Source organism: Sinocyclocheilus rhinocerous, unplaced genomic scaffold (assembly GCF_001515625.1).
Source record: "Sinocyclocheilus rhinocerous isolate Xijiao unplaced genomic scaffold, SAMN03320098_v1.1 scaffold551, whole genome shotgun sequence".
NCBI classification, from domain to species: Eukaryota; Metazoa; Chordata; class Actinopteri; order Cypriniformes; family Cyprinidae; genus Sinocyclocheilus; species Sinocyclocheilus rhinocerous.
This window is the reverse complement of record NW_015624564.1, coordinates 1,759,178-1,782,137: the sequence shown is the minus strand read 5'-3', so window position 1 is coordinate 1,782,137 and position 22,960 is coordinate 1,759,178. Positions and strand designations below refer to the sequence as shown.

At 35.6% G+C, this 22,960-nt stretch overlaps 1 protein-coding gene across 3 annotated transcripts in view; it reads left to right on the top strand.

The window, feature by feature from the left end:
- Window positions 1–22,960, top strand: part of LOC107743718 (ELKS/Rab6-interacting/CAST family member 1-like) — a 187,293-nt gene that overhangs the window by 27,626 nt on the left and 136,707 nt on the right. For all 3 annotated transcript variants that reach the window (XM_016557114.1, XM_016557127.1, XM_016557119.1), the window contains 4 exons: window positions 2,005–2,172; window positions 13,490–13,627; window positions 16,469–16,609; window positions 21,525–21,665. In XM_016557114.1, the coding sequence (XP_016412600.1) occupies window positions 2,005–2,172; window positions 13,490–13,627; window positions 16,469–16,609; window positions 21,525–21,665 (588 nt within the window). The remainder of the gene's footprint in view (window positions 1–2,004; window positions 2,173–13,489; window positions 13,628–16,468; window positions 16,610–21,524; window positions 21,666–22,960) is intronic.

Here is a 22,960-nt window from a genome sequence, read left to right as displayed (position 1 = left end):
CCAAGTGAAAGATATAACCAACATGTCAGAAAAACAAAACAAAAAACAAAACAGAATAACTGAGTTGGAAATAAGGTCCCCCCCCCCCCTCTTGAAATGGACTTGTAAACTCAATCAGGTGTAGCTAATGTCACCTTCTCAATGGCACACAAAGCCCTTTGACTTTCAACTGTGATTAGCTGTGCTCATTTTGATTAGCTCAGCATGAAAAGAGCTTTTACTGGAGAATTTCAGTCCTTGATAGTGCAACTGAAGCAAACAATCAACTATGGGTGGCAAGGCACTGTCAAAACATCTCCGGGATAAAGATGTGGACAGGCACAAGTCAGGAGATGGATACAACGTGAACATTTGGGCGGTGTTATGCAAATCTTCCCACATTGTGATGTAGACATGTGGGGGCGTGTTAGAATGAGCCGTTTTAGGTAGGCGTGGTTAACTCTTAACTTTTATAAAGAATATCTCTTTGGTTTTGAGACTTTAGTGTTTGCAACGTTACAGATCTTCTTTATGCACCAAGAGCTTGTAACACTCCAAAGAGAAAGGAAAAATTGAAATCGCATCATATGACCCCTTTAAACCCCATTGAAAATCTGTGGAATGACTTGAAGACTGCAGTCCACAAACGCTCACCATCAATTTGAACTGAACTTGAGCAGTTTTGCAAAGAAGAGTGGACAAATATCCCAAAGTCTAGATGTGCAAAGTTAGTAGAGACAAATCCCAACAGAATAAAGGCTGTAATTAAAGCAAAAGTGATTCAACAAAATACTGACACAAGGGGGTGATCCTTTTTCCAACTCTGTTATTCTGTTTTATTTATTTATTTATTTTTTCTGACATGTTGGTGTTATATCTTTCACTTGGATGTTATAAGTTGCACTGAGTAAATACAGCTGGATAAAACAAAAACTGTCATTTCAGGCTGCAAAGCAACAAAATGTGATTATTTTAAAGGGAGGTGATTCTTTTCTATCCCACTGTAACTAGTTAGCCAGCTAGATAACTTTATTATCATGACTAGGATTACCACTGTCATGGAAATCCTGGATATCAGGATCCTGGCATTTTAAATGTTTTCCAAATGCCTAGAAAAGTAATTTTCTGTACAAATGTATGGATCTCAATGAATATCAGTTTTCTTTTTTCAAGCTACTGTTATGTTTGATTTCTGATTAAATTGTTCTTTTCAATTTGATTCAATTTGAGTCGATTCATTGCAATGTCAAACTGGTTCACAAAATGAACAAAACGTTCTAAATGAATTTTTAAAAAACGTATTCAAAAAGAGGGGGAAGAAAATAGAAGCATAAAAAGCATAATTCATAAAAATAAGCATAATTTATATCAACAGTGTTTACTACATGACACACACACAAAAACATGTTTAAGTTTGCAACTCATAAAACATGTATATGATCAAAAGACACCACTTAATTAACTAGCAATACTAAAATACTACAATACTATAGATTTATAAACACAGTACAATAATATATAATAGAATACATTTTATGCATATTATACTCGGAACATTAAAACGTTTTCTGTTATCTGCATTAAAGTAATTTTGTTCATATTTTAGGGCTAAGAATATAAATTATTCCTGAACTTTATATTCCATGTATAATGACAATATTGAATAAAAGTAATGTTTCTTTTTATCTTTTGTGTCAATGAAAAACTATTGTATTTAATGCGGTTTTCTTGCAAGACCTTTAGGGGGCACTGTTGTATCAAACATGTTATTTGTGAAATTGCAGGGGCATGAATGGCTTCTTTGTGTGTAAGTTTAATTCTGTAGTTTGTCTATCATCACACTTTTTATCATAATCCAGTGTTACCAGTGCCAGCATGTGATTCATGGAGTTTAGCTGACGGTTAATGTGCCCTGACTGGCCAAGTATTAGTGTGATCCTGTACACTGTCTTGAATAATAGTGTTATAATGGACAATAAGTGTCAGTTCATGCGTCTGCATGAGTTTTGTGCCTGTGTATTTCAGGTCGATGCTCTGCGTTTACGTCTGGAGGAGAAGGAGGCTACGCTTAATAAAAAGAGCAAGCAGATTCAGGAAATGTCAGAGGAGAAGGGCACACTGAATGGAGAAATTCACGACCTCAAAGACATGCTTGACGTCAAGGAACGCAAGGTCAACGTGCTGCAGAAGAAGGTAAATGACAGTTCGCACACCAACACTGTAGCAAAATTGTTTGTTACTTTGATGGTTTCATGCTCTCAGAAGGAAATAAAACATTGTGGTCAAAAACTTTTGCAAGCAGTTGAGAACCATTGCAGCAGACTATGCATTCGTAAACATGGACGAGCCCTTCAAACGGGTGTCATTTCCTCCTCCTTAACGTAGATGGCACTGTTAGGCCACGTTTGATGAGCTCTGGTGAAATGCACGAAACCAGCCTCACCAAATATCCCTTTGTGTAAATTTATGATTTCTAAAAGTAGGGAAAAGTTGTGTTTGTGATGGCGACGGAGTCTCCTCTTCTCAGAAATGATACACACAGGCCATTAACCTCAGGCTAACAGCGGGCGCCAAGGTTTATACGTCTGTTCTGCATCTTTCATATCCATGAAACAGCTGTTTGCTACTGCCTTGAACCCACGTCGAATATACAAGAAGTCGTAGCTTTTGCCGTTCCCACCGACATCGCCTTTCATCGTCAATATATCGGGTGCAGCTTTGAACTTCATTCCACAATATACAGACTTTGACAGAAATCGGCACACAAACGGTGCCAAGTCAAAATGTTTCAAGCTCGTTGTGCCGTACTCTTTATGTTTGTCAGAGGATGTTTCCATAGTGACTGGCCATGGCTGGTCGTCCCATGAGGCAATGCTTCAGCGGTCACATCCGACTATCAGTTTCAGTTATTCTGCGCTGAGATCACAGGCTGTGCAAACAAGCCCCCCATCCGTAGCCTCATTAATCTTGATTTAGGGATAGTCTGAGTGCACAGAACCCACTGTGAGCTCACCTTTATTGGGAAAACAGGAAGTTGTGCATCTGTCTAATGGACATTCCAGGGATAATGTTGCAAATAATGCTCCTAAGATCACTGTAACTTGTGTCATATATTATTTTACGACTAAGTTTCCCAAAAAAGCACATGGATCATTAGCTATAAAGTAGAACTCAAGTATGTTTGCTTGAATGGCTAAAAGCTGTACCTCTTTGAAATTCACTCATAGTTTACAGAATTGGCTGTTGACTGATAATCGTTACCCTGGAAGACCTTTTTAAGGTTGTAAATTGTGGGGTTTTTTTTTTTTCTAATACAGACTTTAGGATATTGCTCCAAAGTCAAATGCTTTTTTTTTTTTTTTCAAGTTTTTATTCATAATATAATTTTATATTCATAATATACTGTCTAAATGTGTGAAAATCCTTAGTATTTTTAATATAGTTCAAATTATTAATATTTAATTTATATTTATATATACATACAATATTTTTTTTTTGTATAAATATTTTTGTATACTTCCATGTTTTATTAAAGTGAATTATGTTAAAAAATAAGAAAGCTCTATATAGTCATAAATGGTTCTAGTGATAAAACTTGCGTAGTTGCTGTTTACCCTGGAAGACCTTTAAAGGTTGTATATAACTTTTGTCCCTAAAACAGACTTTGAGACAACTTCAATGTCAAATTTGCAGGTTTCTTTTTTAAATATTGTTATATTCATAATTTAAGGTGTACATTTGTGAAAATTATTTATATTTTTAAAAATATTATATATATATATATATACAAACACACACACACACACATTTTTGTCTTATAAATAGTGCTTTCTTTCCCCAATTTATTTTAATATCACATATAAACAGTTTGCGGTGATAAAACAGTGCTTACGTACTTGCTGTTTTGGGAAAAAAAACCTGATTTTATTTAAGAGTGTCTCAAATATAAAGACATGATACTTTCTTATCATTGTCTTATCTTTTTGTTATTGTTTTTGTTTTTTGGCTATTTTCTTTCTCTGTTTGTCTCAACCGCTTTGCTTCTCTTCACAGTTTGAGTCTGAAAGCCTCTCAGAGTTGTCAGGAGCACGATGCTCTCTCAAGCCACAGAAAGAGAAACATTTAGTTTCCATTATAGTGCTTGAGCCGCTCTACATTGCCCCAGAGTTGTTCCTAATGGCTATAACATATTGAGACAGTGCTATGAAGGTATGCATGGGGCTGCTCAGCAGGACACCATTCAACGCACAGGTCAAACACGAGAAAACGAGAAACCGTACAGAGCAAGCAGGATTATATCCAGTGAGGAAACACTAGCTCATGTGTCATTTTGAATTTTTAAAAGCCTTCTGTACTTCTTTCAATGGACATATCATGAGGAGTTAAAGGGATAGTTCACCCAAAAAATTAAAATTCTGTCATCATTTACTCACCCTCATGCTGTTCCAAACCTGTAAGAATTTCTTTTTTTCTGTTGAAGTTTTTTTCCCTTTTTTCTGAAGAAGATATTTTGAAGAATGTTGGTAACCAAATACTTGACGGTAGCTATTGACTTCCATAATGTTTTATGGAAGTCAGTGGCTACCAGCAATTGTTTGGTTACCAACATTCTTCAAAATATATTTGTGTTCAGCAGAAAAAAAAAACTTTGGAACAACATGAGGGTGAGAAAATGACACAATTTTCATTTTTGGGTGAACTCTCTCTTTAACATTTATAATATTGATACATTTTAACATTTAAGACTAAACTTCCTCCCTCAGTTCGCCCAGCCTGTTTATGGAAATGTAGAAACTAGGTGATTCAGAAATAATCATGATTTTGGCATTGCTACCATCATTAACATAAGACTTCCAACATTTACATAAGAATGAAAATTCATTAATGAGAAACTTGATCCGCCCTGATGAATGATTTTTTTTTTGCAATGCTTAAGATGTTAGCCAATCATAGCAGAGCTCATTTGCATATGGAATTCTGCAAGATAAATCAAATGTTTCTCGCCTCCTCTACAGTAGTGAAGTATGCAATTTCGGATGCAGCCAAAGTAGCAAAGACTGCCTGTTTAATTCCGAGGGTCAGTGAGAGTGGAAATTATAATGTAAAAAACAGTTTTTGGCTGTTTTTGATGTTAAAAACATTACAAGCAGGTTTTAGAAAAATAAAATGCTTCAGACGTGTAGAATATGGCCTCTAAATAAGCCACACTGTTTAGTTTTTTTCAAACAACATGTAGCGCTGTTACATTTGCACGTACGAAAATGAGCTTTCCTAGACTGTGCATGTCTGTGTATATAAGTGAGTAAATGAATAGATACACAGTGTCCTGTGAAGTATGCATTCGTTCTCAGAGGAGGCCTAGTTTGGGCTCGTTTCTTTTTTCTCGCACTCTCCTTTAAAGGGATAGTTCACCTTCAGTTGCTGGTCCCCATTGACTTCCATAGTATGGAAAAAAGCCACTATACAATTCAACTGAAGTTGAACCATCCCTTTAATGTCTGAACATCATTTTTTCTCTCGCTCGGAGCTGTTTGGCTTTGTAATTGTTTTCCCAGCGGCTGCTGGCTGTTGCTTTTCCTCTCTGCCTTCTCAGTGGCACCGTTTGCCTGCGTGGATGTGAGCGAGTGCGTGCCGAACAGAGCAAAACACCTCCTCCAGCAGCAGCCGAGAGATTCGGCCCGCTCTTTTGCTCCTTTGTTTATATTCAGTGTTTTGTGTTTAACTGAACACTTACCCTTTAACAGCCTGGAAAATAACGATAATTTAATTGGCAACTGTCAGATAAGGTGGCAGACAGATCCGCAGTGGAAGCGGCTGAACTAAATATTGAAAACAGCGGTTTGGATAGGAATTCTTTCACAAGTTCACTGCAGGATAGGCTGCAGAAAATAACATTTGTTAATGCGAGGAGGGAGGAATACAAGACACAGTTCAGCAGAACTCGCTCAAGTATGTAAACTCGCGTCGAGCGTCTTGATGGAGAGCAGCTCTCTTTGGCATGAGAGGGTTGTCAGAGACACTTTGTCTTATGGATGAACATGGGCGGCGCTAGGGTTGTTTTTTCCCCGTTTTGTTTTACCACAAAGTTTATCCAATTAGGGTTGCAGTTAATAAAAAATAGGCTGTCTGCATCTTATTTTGAAACGAAATGTTTAAATTATAGCACATGAATTCTGTTCTTCAGACGACACCAAAGAAATTAAACCTGTTTGTTGACTTTGCGGTCAGAGTTTCGCTCCATCCAGATGTAATAAACACCCAATATTGAGCGTTGCTCAAGGAATTTGTCTGCAAACTTTAGAAACATAAACCAGGACATTGAGGTTCTTGCAAAACTTATTGAGACACAATTTCATGAACCTCATGAACTTTCAGCAAATCCAGCAACTATATTTTTCTTAGAAGTAACAGCCTGCTAACTTCTGAACAAACTTGACACTTTGACGACATAAAACTGTCGTCAAAGTATGGGGTCAGTATGATTTTATGTTTTGAAAGAAATGAATACTTTTATTCAGCAAGGACACATTAAAGTGATCTAAAGTGACAGTTAAAGACGTTTATGATATTATAAAAGATTTCTGTTTTAAATAAATCCTGTTATTTTGAACTTGCTATTCATCAAAGAATCCTAAAAAAAAATGTATCGCGGTTTCCACAAAAATATTAAGCAAACGGTTTTCAACATTGATGATAATAAGAAATGTTTCTTGAGCATCAAATCAACATGTTAGAATGATTTCTGAAAGATCACTTGACACTGAAAACTAAAGTAATGGCTGCTGAAAATTCAAAATATTAAACAAAAAATATATTAAAAATATAAAAATACAAAACAGTTATGGTAAAGTGTACATTTTAAATGTGAGATTTTAAAACATTTACTGTATTTTTGTTCACAAATGCATCCTTGGTGAGCATAAGAGACTTGTTCCAGAAACATCTTACTAACCCTAAACTTTTGAAAGGTAATGTACAGCAAGCTAAAAGGGTCATCATTGTTGTTTTATTTTAACAACAGTGATTTAAAATCCATACAGCGGTTTATGATCGGCTGAAACCAAGTTTAGTGGGACATTTTTAGTTTTCGCGCCAGTAGAATTGAGGGTTTTACTTCATTAACAATGACTAACCGCACATGTAACGTTTCAACATGTATTATGAAGTGTATCATATTCCCGTATTTCATCGAAGGATGTCCCCATGCGCATTCACAGAGGGTTTAGGCTAAACCCTGAACATTCACTGACCCCACAACCGCCCCCATGGATGAAGAGCTTCCAATTTGCTACACTTTTAAAGGCTGGTTCAGAACGCAGAACGAGTGTGTGCTTTTTGCCCCTCTTCTTTTCGACGGCTAAGGGGTTGAAGAAGGCTAACAGGCTTAGCACCACAAGGAAAGCCTCTTAAACGGAGCGAGTCAGGCGTGAGTTGTGATCTTCTTGCTGAGAAAGAGACTCTTACATTGTTTGTTACCGTCCTTCAGTTGAGAGAGAGCGAGAGGGAGTAAGACACAGACAGAGAGAGCAGAGCTTTAAGAGGGCGCATGCTAATAAGTGCCTTGTGTTAAAATAATGATAAACCCCACATCAAAAGGCCGAGAGCCTTAAGCCCCTAACAGTCTGATAGAGAGAGGGAGAGAGATCCTCTCTGCTTTTGACTTAATTGGGGGAAAGAAGTTCTACAGAAGTTTCTAATTAATCTGCACTTCCTTCTCCCCATCTCTCTCTCTCTCTCTCTCTCTCCCTCCCTCATATTCAGACTTTTCCATTTCAAAGTGCTTCAGTGTGTTTGCTTTACACATTATAAAAATGCAAATAAAAGCAGTGACAGACAAAAAAAATAAAGTGCAAGTGTTACAAAAAAGTTAGTGTTGCAATAAAATTGTAAATTTTTTATTCTAATAAAGTACTTTGAAATGGGATTTTTTTAAATTGCAGTAACTAGCCCCTTATTTATTATTGTGCAAATCTGTGTTTACAGAATCTTTATGTATTTTTTTTAAATGTACACAAAAACAGTAAAAGAGTAATATTGTGAAATAATATTACTATTTGAAATAACTATTCTCTTTTTCTAATATGTTAAAATATGTTAAAATATAATTTATCCCTGTGATGCAAAGCTGATTTTACTCAGCATCATTACTCCAGTTATTATTATCAATATTTAATATTTTTGTGGAAACCACAATACATTTTTTCATGATTCTTTGATGAATATAAAGTTCAAAAGAACAGCATTTATTCAAAATAATAAAAAAAAATTCAGAAAAAATATTATTGTCCTTTATTCTTATTAAATTATTTTTTTTTTGAATGGCATTGTTCATATCTACTAAATAATACTAAATTAGGTTACAGTAATTGCAATAAACATAATTATTGTAAATAATATTATTAATTTTTCGTTTTAAGTTTTACCTTTACTGCTTTAAAGGAGGTGCATTTAGAGATGCAGGCCAACAGTAAAACTCAATTCATGCCCTTTAAAGAGCTTTAACTAGAAGCAGTAAAACTCCGACCACCTTCAACTTTTGAATAAATCCAAATAAATGTGTCCGTTGCAATTTATTGTATAGAACTAATGACTCACAGTTACACAGTGGAATTTTCCTCCTGCTGTCACTTTATATCAAACGAGTGCAACTAAAGTCATGTGATCTATAACTAGTCGACACAGCCCTGGCACGTCGACTACTGCCAGAACTAATCGACTAGTTTAGTGCCACCCCTAACATATGGTGATCAAAGCAGGAATATGAATTTTGACAATTTTGAAAAATTAAGGAAAATCTCTTTCTGTGTGGGAGTTTGCAGACACAAAGACTGGCGTCGTGCCACTTACCTGTCAGGTCTCACCCACTCAGGTGCCAAACTCCTCGCGCTCATTTGCATTACTGAGCAGCGTGTGTGTTCGACGCCACCCATTCCGCTTCAACAAACCTCTCGTAAATGACACAGGATTCATGTGTATGTTGCTAAATAAATCCTGACAGGTGGATCAGGATCCTGATGCAAATTGGCTACTTATTTGTTTATAAATAAATAAATGAACATTAAAGATTGATTTTGAGCTTAAATAATTTTTTTATTTGAGCAAAAAGAGACTGCAGAGTGGTTTGAGAGACCACTCTGATTTTTCAAAGTTGTAAATAAGATTACTGGAGTGTGTTTCACACAATTTGTCTAATTGAATATGCTACTTCTCATTTATTTATTTATTCATTTATGTGAAATGTATTAGGAATTTCTGAATGAAAATTGTTTTGAAGTAAATCCTACGCCATTTTTTGAGTGTGAAATAGGAAGTCATAAATAGGGTCAATTACATTGAAAAAAAAATTGGTGTTGAATTCTATTTATAATTATTTAGGTATACAGTGCATACCCTTTATTTCTTATTATGCAAAAAAAATATCGATCTCAGAACACTGTGTTTGACAAATCATAATCAAGAATCAGGGTTATTACAGTTACTAAAATTACTAACCATTAAATCCAAAAACTGAAATTAAAACCATTAAAAGATGTTTTGATACTTGAAATAAATTCAATGTAAAAAAACAACAACAAAAAAACACGTTTTATTTCAGCTATTTTCCAGCACAACATTCGTAATTTTCATTTAGTTTAACTTAATGTACGAAAATAAATACAACCTTAAAATAAATAACATTTTATAGATGTATACAATATAAATAAAACTACTAAAAATGACTCAGCAAAATTACTAAAACTTCAACCAAAATTAAAAAGAAAATGGAAAATTACAATGGAAATAGAAATGTTTAATAATTCAAAATATTAAATTATACTAAAATAACACTGTGAAGAATTCCAGAGAACCTTCTAATAAAAAGTGCTGGAAACATCTAGCAAACAGTTTCTCTTATACATACAGTATAACCTTCTTAATACCCATCTGCCGAAAATCTGCAGAAATGATCTCCCGTCGCTCCACTCTGTGGGTTTGACATGTTTTGTTCGGCTTGCACATTGCATACAATTCTGATGCAACCCGCTGTAAACGCTCAAATCTTTTCACTCTGTGCGTGTTTGTGTGTGTGTGTGTGTCTGTGCCTGTTGTCTTGTCGTGTGCCTCTCTGTCTGTTTCCAGAGCTCACACAACACTGACAAGCAGCAGATCACTAAGTGAAACAAAACACTCTTTAATAATTCAGACAACCCCCTCCCTCTCTCTCTCTCTCACACTCACACACACACACAAACACACACAAACACACACACACACACACACACAAATCCCTTTAAGTCTCCAAGCGTTTGGATCTCTGACGGGAGGCTGCTCTTTTAGTCTCGTCTTGTCTTTTATCTGCTCACACACTCTCGGATGAAACCAGAAACAGGGTAGAAGAGCTTGTGGGAGTGTGTGAGTCCATCTACACACACTGTTCTTGCCTCAATTTTAGATACCAGGTCATTGAATTCCGGTTTAAACTTCTCCCAACATTTTTTTTTTTTTTTGTGCCTAATTGGCTCCTATTTGAACGTAATCATCATTTGACTTGACATGGATCCCTGTAATCTAGATCTGAATGTCCATCTTCCCTTTATGAGGAAGATGAAGGCATTTTTCCTCCATTAACTCTACACAGGATCACAGTTTTCCTCTCAATGCGCTGATTGTTTTCCGAAATATAATTGCTGTTATCATATGACTCTGCACATGCATAATACTAGCGCAATAAAATATTCATGAGCGTATCGCGTGCGCCGGCCAAAGCTGCACGGGGTAACCCGAAACACTGGGGGATGCTGGGTAATGGGGCAGAGGAGCGTAATCAGGTTGCGTTACACAACCAGGTTTCATGGGCGACCGCAGACGATATCAAAGGGAAGGAGGTGAAGTGTGTGTGAATGTGTGTATCGTCGGACAGGTGGAGCTGTCAGCTGTGTGTTTGATTAATGAAGGGCTGGAGATGTTTAAGCGTTTTTGCTTTTGGTACGTAGTTATTCCACAAAAAGTCTCCCACAATTCCATACTAAGACCATTCAGCACAACTTCTTTTTCCCCCACTCAGCTTTTCGCTTAAAACTAGCTGAGACTAACCCCGACATCTGTTCAAACATGTCTGAAATTATTTAAACCAACAAACCCTGCCGTACTTTTTATTATTTGAGCAACAACTTTCGTTTTTTTGAACCAGGGCAAATTCATTATAGGGTTTCTTCTCACTTCTCCCTCTGCCTACAGTTGTTATCCTTGTAATCGCTTTTGCCAAAACATTCACTTTATTTTAATTAAATTCATAAGTCGACACAGCTTTATCTCTCTCAGCGGTCGAGTTCGGAAACCAGATTACGCCGCTGTCACAGTTTTCTCTTGCTCTTTTCCGGACACTGAATTTAAAAAAAAAAGCTTCTAAAATTGTTAAGGCACTTAAAGACTTCAAACAAACTACAAAGGGAGAAAAGATGTGGGAGATGTGGCTGAAGGAAAGATTTTTAGTCTGTTCATTTTGTTTGGTTTATAATAAATGTGGGTACAGATATTTTTAATAACTAAAAAAAATAGGTGATTTCCATTACATTTTCAGTTATTTTCAAATGTCTTGAAACATGAATAATAATTAATAAAAAAGAAAAAAATATATAGCAATATAATATAAATTATGCAGATATATATATATATACATATACATATATACATGCATATATATATATATATATATACATGTATATATATATATATATTATATATTTATATTTATTAAATGGAAGAAAGGAAAGATTTTTGGTCTGCTAATTTTGTTTGGTTAATTTTAAAGTTAGTTTTAACAATAAAAAAATAAGTGAGTAATTTTCAAATGTCTTGAATACAATACAATACAATATAATATAATATAATATGCTGTATGGTTTATAATAACTTTAAAGTTTTTAAAATTATTTTCAGTTATTTTCAAATGTCTTGAAACATAAAAAATAGTAAATATGGTATATAAGTTATGTAGAATTGTATACATTTATATGTTTTTTTAATATTTAAATGTATATAAATTACTGATGTTTTTGTAATAGTGTTTGTTCCAGCCATAGCAACAAAACTTCTGATGCCATCATTTCAGAATATACATCTTAAAACAATTATGTTCATATGAAAGACCATATATTTTCTCTAAATCTTGTTCAGCCCAAGAACTTTTACTCTAAACAGTCGAGGTAAGGCCTGCTGATAAAATGTGTTTGCACACAGAGCAGCTCTATCAACGGCAGGTTGTTTCAAAGCAGCTAAAAGAAACAAAACCGGCAACTATTTATCAAATCCGCCAGCGTTTAATTGAATGTGAAACGGTGGACAGGAACAGTCAGTCTTTTCATTGAGCTGTCGGGACATGATGAATGGAGCGAAATGTGGAAATGCCCATCTCTCCCGTGCCATTCATCAGCTCCGGCGTCACGCACACACCAGCCGCGCACACAGATAAGGAAAGTTTATGAAGAGAATTAGTTCTGAATATGCTTCTAATGAGGCCATTATTTATTTTCAGCTGAACAGTGAAAAAAATAGATTGTTTTTAACTGATCCGACCCTCCCCCCCCATTCCTAATGTTGTTGCATAAGGAGTGCTGTAAGTGCATGTGCTGAAAATAAAATGAAAAATGGCTTCACTTAGTCTACTGTGAGCTTAAGTGTGAGTAAATGTTGTTTATTGTGCTTTAATAGATATGTCTTCATCTGGATCAGTTCGATGTCGTAAAACTGTCTCTCTCTCTCTGTGCAGATTGAGAACCTGCAGGAGCAGCTGAAGGATAACACAGCTTTATCTCTCTCAGCGGTCGAGTTCGGAAACCAGATTACGCCGCTGTCACAGTTTTCTCTTGCTCTTTTCCGGACACTGAATTTAAAAAAAAAAGCTTCTAAAATTGTTAAGGCACTTAAAGACTTCAAACAAACTACAAAGGGAGAAAAGATGTGGGAGATGTGGCTGAAGGAAAGATTTTTAGTCTGTTCATTTTGTTTGGTTTATAATAAATGTGGGTACAGATTTAATTAATAACTAAAAAAAATAGGTGATTTCCATTACATTTTCAGTTATTTTCAAATGTCTTGAAACATGAATAATAATTAATAAAAAAGAAAAAAATATATAGCAATATAATATAAATTATGCAGAATAATATATATATTTATATTTTTTTTAATGGAAGAAGGAAAGATTTTTGGTTTGCTAATTTCGTTAGGTTTTTAATGTAGTTATAGTCATTTTTGATAACTAAAAATGAGTGAATTTTATTATTTTGAGTGATTTTCAAATGTCTTGAAGCATGATTAATTAATAATAATAACAATTAAAATATGTAACATAATATGCTGTAAGTGGTTTATAATGTTTTATTTTTACTTTAGTTACAGAGGTTATTTTCATAATTTTATTAAATGTCTTGAAACATGAATAATAAATTATAAAAAATAACAAAAATATAGTATTTTTTATATCTGGATCAGTTCGATGTCGTAAAACTGTCTCTCCCTCTCGGTGCAGATTGAGAACCTGCAGGAGCAGCTGAAGGATAAGGAGAAGCAGATGACCAGCTTGAAGGAGCGCGTCAAATCCCTGCAGGCAGACACTTCAAACACGGACACGGCCCTCACCACGCTGGAGGAGGCCCTGGCTGAGAAGGTGGACACCCACGAACACTCACATTTACGGCCACTGAAAACTAGTTGTCTGTTTTAGGGTTGTCTTAATGTCAACATTTTCATTGGTATGACTCTCACCCATGGAGTGTTCAGAGCAGCTGCAACTCAGTTATACACCAGCAAATAGGATTGACATTACAGATATTATTGCTATTAATTATTACCTTTGTATTCATCCTTAATTTTAGTATTTTCTAAAAGTACTGGTACTGTATTTTTTTGGTCATCCATACTGTAGCATTAAGGCAGGTGGAGGGGCTGACATTTGAATCTAGAGCAGTGAATAATAATTAATAACCATACCTAATATGAATGTACAACCTAATACTATTAGTAAATATGATATAAATATAACTAATTTGTTTATTATTATTATTATTACTACTATTATTATTAATACTATTACTAGTAGTAATAGTAATAGTCATAGCATTTTCTAACTAGAATTAATTAATACTTATTATTAAATTAGTAAATATTATGATAATATTTCATTTAATTGTTTGTTGTCATAATGATTATTATTATTAATAGCAGTTGTAATAATACCAATTAATTAGGTAAATTAGTTATTCTTATTTATATTTAACATTTTATTAATAATACACTAATTTATTGTTGTTTGTGTTACTATATTATTATTATTATGATTATTATTAACAACCATTAATATTCATATTTAATATTAATGTATGATCTAATACTAATAGTAACTATTATATAAATGTTGTTTATTATTGGTAGTAAAAGTAGTGGCATTTTCTAACTACAATTAAAATGATTTTATATGTAATATTAATGTGTAATTTAACACTTTTAGTAAATATTATATTAATGTTGCATTTAGTTTTTTGTTGTTGTTTGTGATTATTATTAGTAGTTGTTGTAGTAGTAGTAATTATGTAAATTATTTATTTATTATTATTTATACATTTGATTAATATTACATAAAGTTGTTTATTATTATTATTATTATTACTAATATTATTATTATCATCAGTACTAATAGTGCTATTATTAATAACTAAACTGGATGTGGTAGCTTGTGTTGTTTCCTTCAGAGACATGATTTCACAGGTGATGTGAACTGCAGTTGCAGAACAGCAGAAGCTGTGTGTGTGTGTGTGTGTGACAGCGGTGAAGATCGCTCTGTCACACACTCTTATGTAAGGACTCAGTCATTCTCACACCACGATTGACCTCCCAGCAAGCGTACGGATCCACAGGTCAATCCCCGTCACTTCTCATCAACTCTCATCACATGTGCTATTGTCTTCGCCAACACGTACACGTAGTTCACCGAACATTTCAGGTCACGGGCTTCCAGAATGATGCAGTTCTCCGAATCAACATATCCTCCCCCTCCACCACCTGCCTCCTGAACTCCAGCTCATGAATATGAATGAATTAACCCCGGCGGTTATTAGCATTGTCTTACACACCCGCAGTTTGGCAGCGATCTGCTGTTCTGCATTTCCCCAATTCATCTCGCTCACATACCCTCACGCGCCGAGGTTTGGGCCTCCTATTCCTCCCATCCGAGGGGTGGAAATTAACTTTGTCAGCCATCTGCATATTGAAAAAGAGAGCTCTGGCTCTTTTAGTGGACACACATACTCGAACACAGGCGGACACGTATGCACTTTTGCAGCAGACAGACATTTGCGGAGCGTATCTGTCCTTCCCTACTTAAACACATGCAGTTTTCCATTTCACACGCCTCAGATGCCGTTCGATGCATATTGTGAACCCGGTGTGAGAGTTAACTGGCACGGCAATGAGCGGTCATGCTTAATGTCACAGCTCAGCGAGGATCGGCCAGGAACGTCGGCTCGGGAGAGTGAAATACAGCCCTTGCGGTGAAAAATGCAGTGCAGGCCTGAAAAAGAGCAGTGTTATTATTGTCCGGTTCGGCCGCTCGGTGTGTGAGTTTTGGCCGGCACGGGTGTGAAAGTGCTGGAGGCTGATGCTCTCCATGATTCCAGCCGTCCTCTTTCACAGGCCATCGACTGCGCCAAAACACTCTTTCCTCAGACCTCTTATTGTCTCACGTTGTTGCTCTGTGTGTCTCTTTTTCCTCTCTGAATTATTAAAGGTGTTTTTTTTGCGACCTTATTAAAGTGTGAGTACAATGCAGCATAGTAGCCGTTCACATCAGATCCAACTCAGTTCTACTAAAGTTACTTCCATTTTCTGAAAGCAGATGCGGCCAAATCTTCCAACACCTGGCCAAAGTTGACACATGTGTGAGATTAATGGATCGTACGGCGAATGTGTTCATTCAGATATGTTCCACTAGCTGTGCAGAGTTCCGCTTAAGATGGGAATTAAGGAATTGGTGTGCCTGCGCTTTCTAAACTTTGACAGGTATTGGCCTGCTCTTGTTTTTGGGTCAATTTTACAACCCTTACATAAATCAGAATGCGAATGACCACAAATTTCATTTCCTCCTTGCTTGTGCTACTTTTTTATTTAATCTTTAATCTTTTAATCTTTATTTATTTATTTATTTATTACTATTAAACATTATATTGATTATATTTAATGATAATGTAATAATGATAATAATATTAGCTTATTGTGTTTAATTTTTTCCCCATGGAACACAAAAGGTGAAAGGAGCAGGGTGAAATTTACTGTAACTATTCATTGATGATCTTGCATACTATTGTATATTGTACTGTATAAAAAACAAATTTTGTGTTCCACAAAAGAAAGTCAAATGGGTTTGTAACAACATGAGGGTGAGTGAATTATTCTTTTTGTCTTTGCTTCTAAATCACACGCTTAACATGTCTTTTTTTGTTTGTGATGTTTGTAGGAGCGTATTATCGAGCGTCTTAAGGAACAGAGGGACAGAGACGAGAGAGAGAAGAGCGAAGAACTGGACAGCAGCAAGAAAGAGCTCAAAGAGCTGAAAGAGAAAGTCAACTTACTGCAGGGAGAGCTGTCCGATCGCGAGGTGAGAACTTGATTTTGCATGAACAAACTAATGCTTTATTAATGCCAGTATTGTATGAAATTGATGATTTTTCTCATGCTGTTTTTGGAATGATTTTCACCTTGTAGTGACATTGGTGAAAAAAATGACAGAATTACATTGTAGGAGTGAGTCAAACCATATCTGGAAACCTAAATCTTGTCTACAGCATCATTTATTGTTGATAATAGTTCACCCAAAACAAAAATTTGCTGAAAACTTACTCTAAGGTCATCCAAGATGTAGATGAGTTTGTTTCTTTATCAGAACAGATTTGGAGAAATGTAGCATTACATAATTTGCTCAATAATGGATCCTCTGCAGTGAATGGGTGCCGTCAGAATGAGAGTCCAAACAGCTGATAAAAACATCACAATAATCCACACGACTGTGAAGCGAAAGGCATTCAGACTGTTACTTCTGGCTAAAATACTCTATCCATAATATGGCTTTCTCCAGTGAAATAGTTGTCTCATCTGAATCAGGAGAAGTATGCACAGATCAAGCACTGTTTACAAACAAAAACAGTCCAATACAGTAGTTTTTATCAGCTGTTTGGACTCTCATTCTGACTGCGCCTATTCACTGCAGAGGATCCATTGGTGAGCAAGTGATGTAATGATAAATTTCTCCAAATCTGTTCGAATGAAGAAATAAAATCATCTGTATCTTGGAAGTTTTCATTTTTGGGTCAACTATTCCTTTAAACTGCAATGTCATCTTGCAAACATATGCTCAGCTTTGTGTAATCTGTTTGCATATTTGTGAACAGACGTTTGGGTTTGCGGTGTAAATATTGCAGTCATGAATTGTGGCCTGTACGCTTAACTAAAATCCACAACTAATCCCAACGATCCTAAACTAAATCTCTGCTATCAGGAAAACTGTAAAAACTGTAAAACTATTATTTTATGAATCAGTTGGATTTGTCTGTGAAATGTTTGCGCATATTTGCAAAAGATTAGCCTGGATTGTTTCTGTATGATTATATCTTGCATTTGTGAAAGCAAGTCTTGTTACAGGTTTTTGTACTGTGCAAACAAACATTCAACTGACCAACAAATAGCTCAGAGGTGGGCGTCCAGCCGACGTCTTGTGAAATTTTGCATTCATAATGTTAGTTCAGATGGTGGTTTCGCATTTATAATGCAGTAATCCTCTATAATGTGTCAGGCGTGGATTAAAGAGGTTGAAGCGGATCCCAGGCAGCATTAGAAGCGTCTTCTTTAGATTGCACTATTGGACGAGGTGCTCAGGCTTGATAGAGACAGACTGATTTCGTAGCCGTCCACACAACCCCAGAGGAGCTGTAGTGATGAGAACAGACATGCTGGACCCGCAACACTGTTTGTCCTGCATGTGTGTGTGTGTGTGTGTGTGTGTGTAGGACATGAAGATAAATGGTAGATTCTAAATGTGAGGGAGCGGCCCCTCCCAGAGAGCAACTTCTCATTTATCTTTCTGTCGTCAACTTCTGTCTTCTTTTTTGCCTTTTGCCTTCTATCCTTTTTCTCTATCTTCTTGCACTTTCTTGTATTTTGTCTAGCATCTCTCCAATAATAGCCCTTGTGTCAGTATAAAAGGAATAGTTGATCTATAAGTAAAAGTTTGGTCATCGTTTACTCGCATCATGCCGATCCAAACCTGCCTGATTCACGAAAGGAGACATTTTATACAATTATATTGGTTGCTGAAGCTTTCTGAAGATTTCAAGCTTTATAAAGGACAAAACTGCACCATAAGTGGTTCATGATGTACAGGATAGTTTAAATGTTTTGCATTGCAACATTATTTTAAAGCACATTTCCTCAAATTCTTCTTACATTCCTTTTTTCTTTTTCTTTTTTTTTTTTTTTGTATTTTCATTATTTTTTCATTAAATTATTATTTTTTTAAAAATCTATTTAATTTTTTATTTGAAGCACATTTTCTCAAAATTCTTATTGTAATGTGTCCTGCATTTTATTTTTATTTCATTTCTTGATAAATAATCTTGGTATCATTCAGACCAGTTTTGTGAACTGGATCATTTCAGTTCAAACTGGTGTGAATGATTTGAAAATTCAACTCACTGACTCAATGATCCACTTCTAATGGATAAATTCTCCATCTACATTCCACGGAATAACAGTCATAAGGCTCTGTAGTAAATGATGACCGAATGTTCATTTTTGGTTGAACACTCCCTCTAATGACTGCATTTGCACTGTACATGTACCCTGTGGCACAGCACTGTGGCTGTTTTATTATTCAGGTTATTCTTGTTTGCTGTGATCTCTGCATTCCTCTCCGCTGTCTGCCTCTAGAACATGGGCGATGCACATCCCCACCACTAAACCACTTTCTGTAGCTTTCTCTTTCCCTTTCCATTTCCGTTTGCTTCCAAACGTCCGTAGAAATTCCATAGCGTGTGGGAGAATCTCATGAAATCATGTTTGACACCAAAATCAAAAAGAAAAATAAGAAATGATATAATTATATTTAAATTATAAATAAAATGTTGCCAAATTTTAGGATTAAAATAATGACACAATGCAAAACACCTTAATGACAATTAGCCACAGTACCCTCCAAAAATTAGTATTTTTAATTGTTATTTTTTACTGTATTACAGTTACTGTAATACAGTGACATACAGTAAGGTCAGTAAGTTTTTTAAGATACATTTTTTGGTGTTTTTGTCTTTATTTATAGAGTACAATGGTATGTCAAAGCTATACTTGTTTATTTATATTTATTTATTTATTTATTTTAAGAAATACTTAATATATATTAAATATAAATACTTTTATTCAGAAAGGACATCAAGAAATAAAAGAATAAAAAGATTTTTATTTTGTTACAAATATTTTTATATATTTTATGTATCATCTATCAAAGGAATAAACCGTTATATATTAATAATAAATCATTAACATTTGTACTGTAATTTTGATTAAATAAATGCAGCCTTTGTGAGCATAAGAGACTTCTTTCATAAACATAAACATTATAAAACCATTTACATTTTGAACAGTAGTTAATATGTGTGTGTGTGTGTGTGTGTATATGTGTGTGTGTGTGTGTGTATATATATATATATAATATGTATAATATCCGTATATATGTGTACCTGAATATTAATTTTAATGAAATTCTTGATTTTTTTTTTATATGCATGAACTTCCTATAAACAACATAAACTTCCTATAAACTCTGGGCGTGAAAGTAGGATTCATTTTATTGTAGTAAAATATAATTTTATATTTATTTATTTTGATTTTGGGGTTAAATGTGCCCCAGACATCTTAACAGATTTTATGAGATCCACCCATGTCCATTTGCTGCACGTAAAAAAGCAGAGCGTCAGTGTCCTGGATATTTGCGTTGGATCACGGCTGCTGTCCTGAGCTGCATGCAGCAGCCTCCCATCGCTCAGCGTCCTGTTATATCCCTCTCCTTGTTTTTCCTGCATTGTGTTGTTCCTGAGCAGTGACCTCTTCACTCCAAGCTCTTTCGGTCTCCCCTCCCGTGCGCTAATCATAAAGTGTGGAGTCCAGCACATCCCATCATTCCCCTCTCCTGTTTTCTTTACCAACGCGAGAGAACGCGGGCCGGCAGTATGAACATTAAGTGTATATTTTGGTCCGTGGACTCCAGTCAAGTGTGAAATTGTGGGGCTCTCCGGCTGAAAGCGGAAACGGCAGGAAAGGCCTCATAGATGGAGGGCTGCAGTTTTAACAGCGTGCCTGAGACTCTGCTTAAAAAAAACCGAGAGCTGATGTACTGCATATGTGCAGAGGCCTGTACATAATAGCACACGATATTTGTAATATTACTGTTGAGATGTAACAGCTACTGTAACTCTAAATCGTTCTCCTGTTTCATATTTTATCACTTTATTCCTCATAAAAGCCTTTGTGACATTAAAGGAACAGTTCACCCAGGACTGGAGCTTTCCTTCGTCAAAAAGGATTCAAAAGCACCATAATAGTACTGTAAAGCGGTCCATGTAACTTATAGCACTATATTCAAAGCCTCCAAATGCATATGATTGCTTTGGGGTGAGAAATAGACCAAAATGCAAGCTACTGTTTTACCGTCTAGTAAGGGGAGTCGGTGAGCTGAACTCAAACTGGATCATCTAATTTATGAATGAATCATTTAAAACTTGATCAAAAGATTCATTGAAAATATTTGACTCATAAGAATGATTTACTAAATGATTTATTTACTTGCTCTAATAAACTCTTTATGAACTCATAATGGGGAATGTCAATATTTTCAGTGAATAACAAGGAACATTTTGGTATGTTTGTCATATAAAACCAATGTATGATTTCAGAAGATTTAGAAAATAGTGTTGGAGACATATGAGCCACATTTATGGTACTTTTGCATCCTTTTATAAACAGGAAAACTCTATAATCTCAATTCATTATACAGTTACACCAAAGAAAGACAATCATGCTGCTTTGGAACGACATGAGGGTGAATAAATGAGTTTTTAAATTTGAGTGAACTGTCTCTTTAAATGTTTTTGTTTTCCAAACCAAGGCCAGTTTTTTTGATCCAATCTGATCTGAGTGAATTAAATTCTTTTGATTGCGTGTTTGTATACAAATGTGCATTTCGAAAAGAAAAAAAAAACTGTCACATGGCAATTTTTCTTGGCTCTTCTTGCTTCCTGATGTTGAAATTGGCTCGAAACTGTCTGGCTGTGGTTCCAGTCTGCATAATTACATGTGTTTGTGCTCAGGTTGTTTCAATGCAATCAGGGACTGTGGCATGACATTAACAAAGTCTCCTCCTGCTTCTCATTAGCCTTCCCCCCCCACCCGAACCTGATCGTCTGCATTCAGAGGTAGATTGTTCAATAAGTGCTCTCTGATTTAACCTTCCTTTCCCTCACCCTCAGGGCTCTCTATTGGACCTGAAGGAGCACGCCTCGTCCCTGGCCTCCTCTGGACTGAAGAAGGACTCCAAGCTGAAGAGTCTCGAAATCGCTCTTGAGCAGAAGAAAGAGGAATGCACCAAACTTGATAGTCAACTCAAGAAGGTGAGCCAAACACTTGGAGGGAATTGAAGCATCACAGCTAGCAAATACACCGGGTCTCATCAGCTAAGCAGCCAAGAACGCGTAACAAGCCATTATGGAGACTGGCACGCCGTTAGCACTAAGCTGACAACACTTAATACATTGACAGTGAACTGAATGTTCGCTCAAGTGCACTTTACCTGTGGAGTTTTTCTCTATCGAGTGCTGGGGGTGAAGATATTAGCTCTGCTCCAGACCCGAGCGAGACTACGGTCAACATAGGCCACTACCTTCAACGACAGCATCCTAAATTAATCAGAATCTAATACTTGACTCATTTGAAACACTTCAACAGCGCAATTATGTTAACAGGCACTCAAATGCAAGTGAGAAAAGATACTCAACAATCGCTTAAAGTTCATTCCAATAGAGTCTGATCAAATATTATAGATATACAAAGATAGTGCACTCAAATACTTATGAATGGGAGAAAGTGCATTGCACCATATAGCAGAATAAATCCTGCCTTTTTAATAGAAGATATGTGCTTTTTAACACCATCTGAGCATAAGAAACAGCATTTATGGGATCGTTCATGTCACATTTTGTTGCTAATTTGAAATATGTTATTTAATTGCGAGTGTGGAAAGCAGATTTTGAAATGTCAGGATTTCCTTATTCAAATACATAGGACTTGGTCTTGGATGTCTGAAATGGATGGCCATCAGGTGAACAGACTTTCCCTGAAAGGGACTTTGGTCTGATGTTAGCATTTTGCTATTCTAGTAAGCACAGCACTTACACATATTGTGTGAATTAGTCTAGTTTCATGTAGAAAGTACTTTTTAAAGTACTGTTTTAAAGTACTGAATGAAATAAGATTACTTATAGCACATTTACATATTGAGGGTTTTAATTTAGCTTAGGGAATTAGCAATTCAAGAAAACTTTTTAGTGCATCTATGAAACCTAAAAATGACAGCTATCTTGGTTTTGGAACAGAGCTATTTAATGAATTTCATATCTTATGGCTCCTGCACACTACAGAAATCTCTGATGGAACGGGTTGGAACATTAGATTAAGATTTAGAACATAAGATTTGATTTAAGGTTGTGAAAACTTTTCTGAACTTTTGGTCACATTGCGCTATGTAAACTCTAGCATGCAGGTGCTCTTATGCCTCACTTCTGTGACTCGTGTCATGGAAAATGCTATACATGTTCCCAATTAGGGCTGCACGATATTCGAAAAAACTGACATTGCAATATTTAGTTCTTCTGTGATATATATATATATATATATATATATATATATA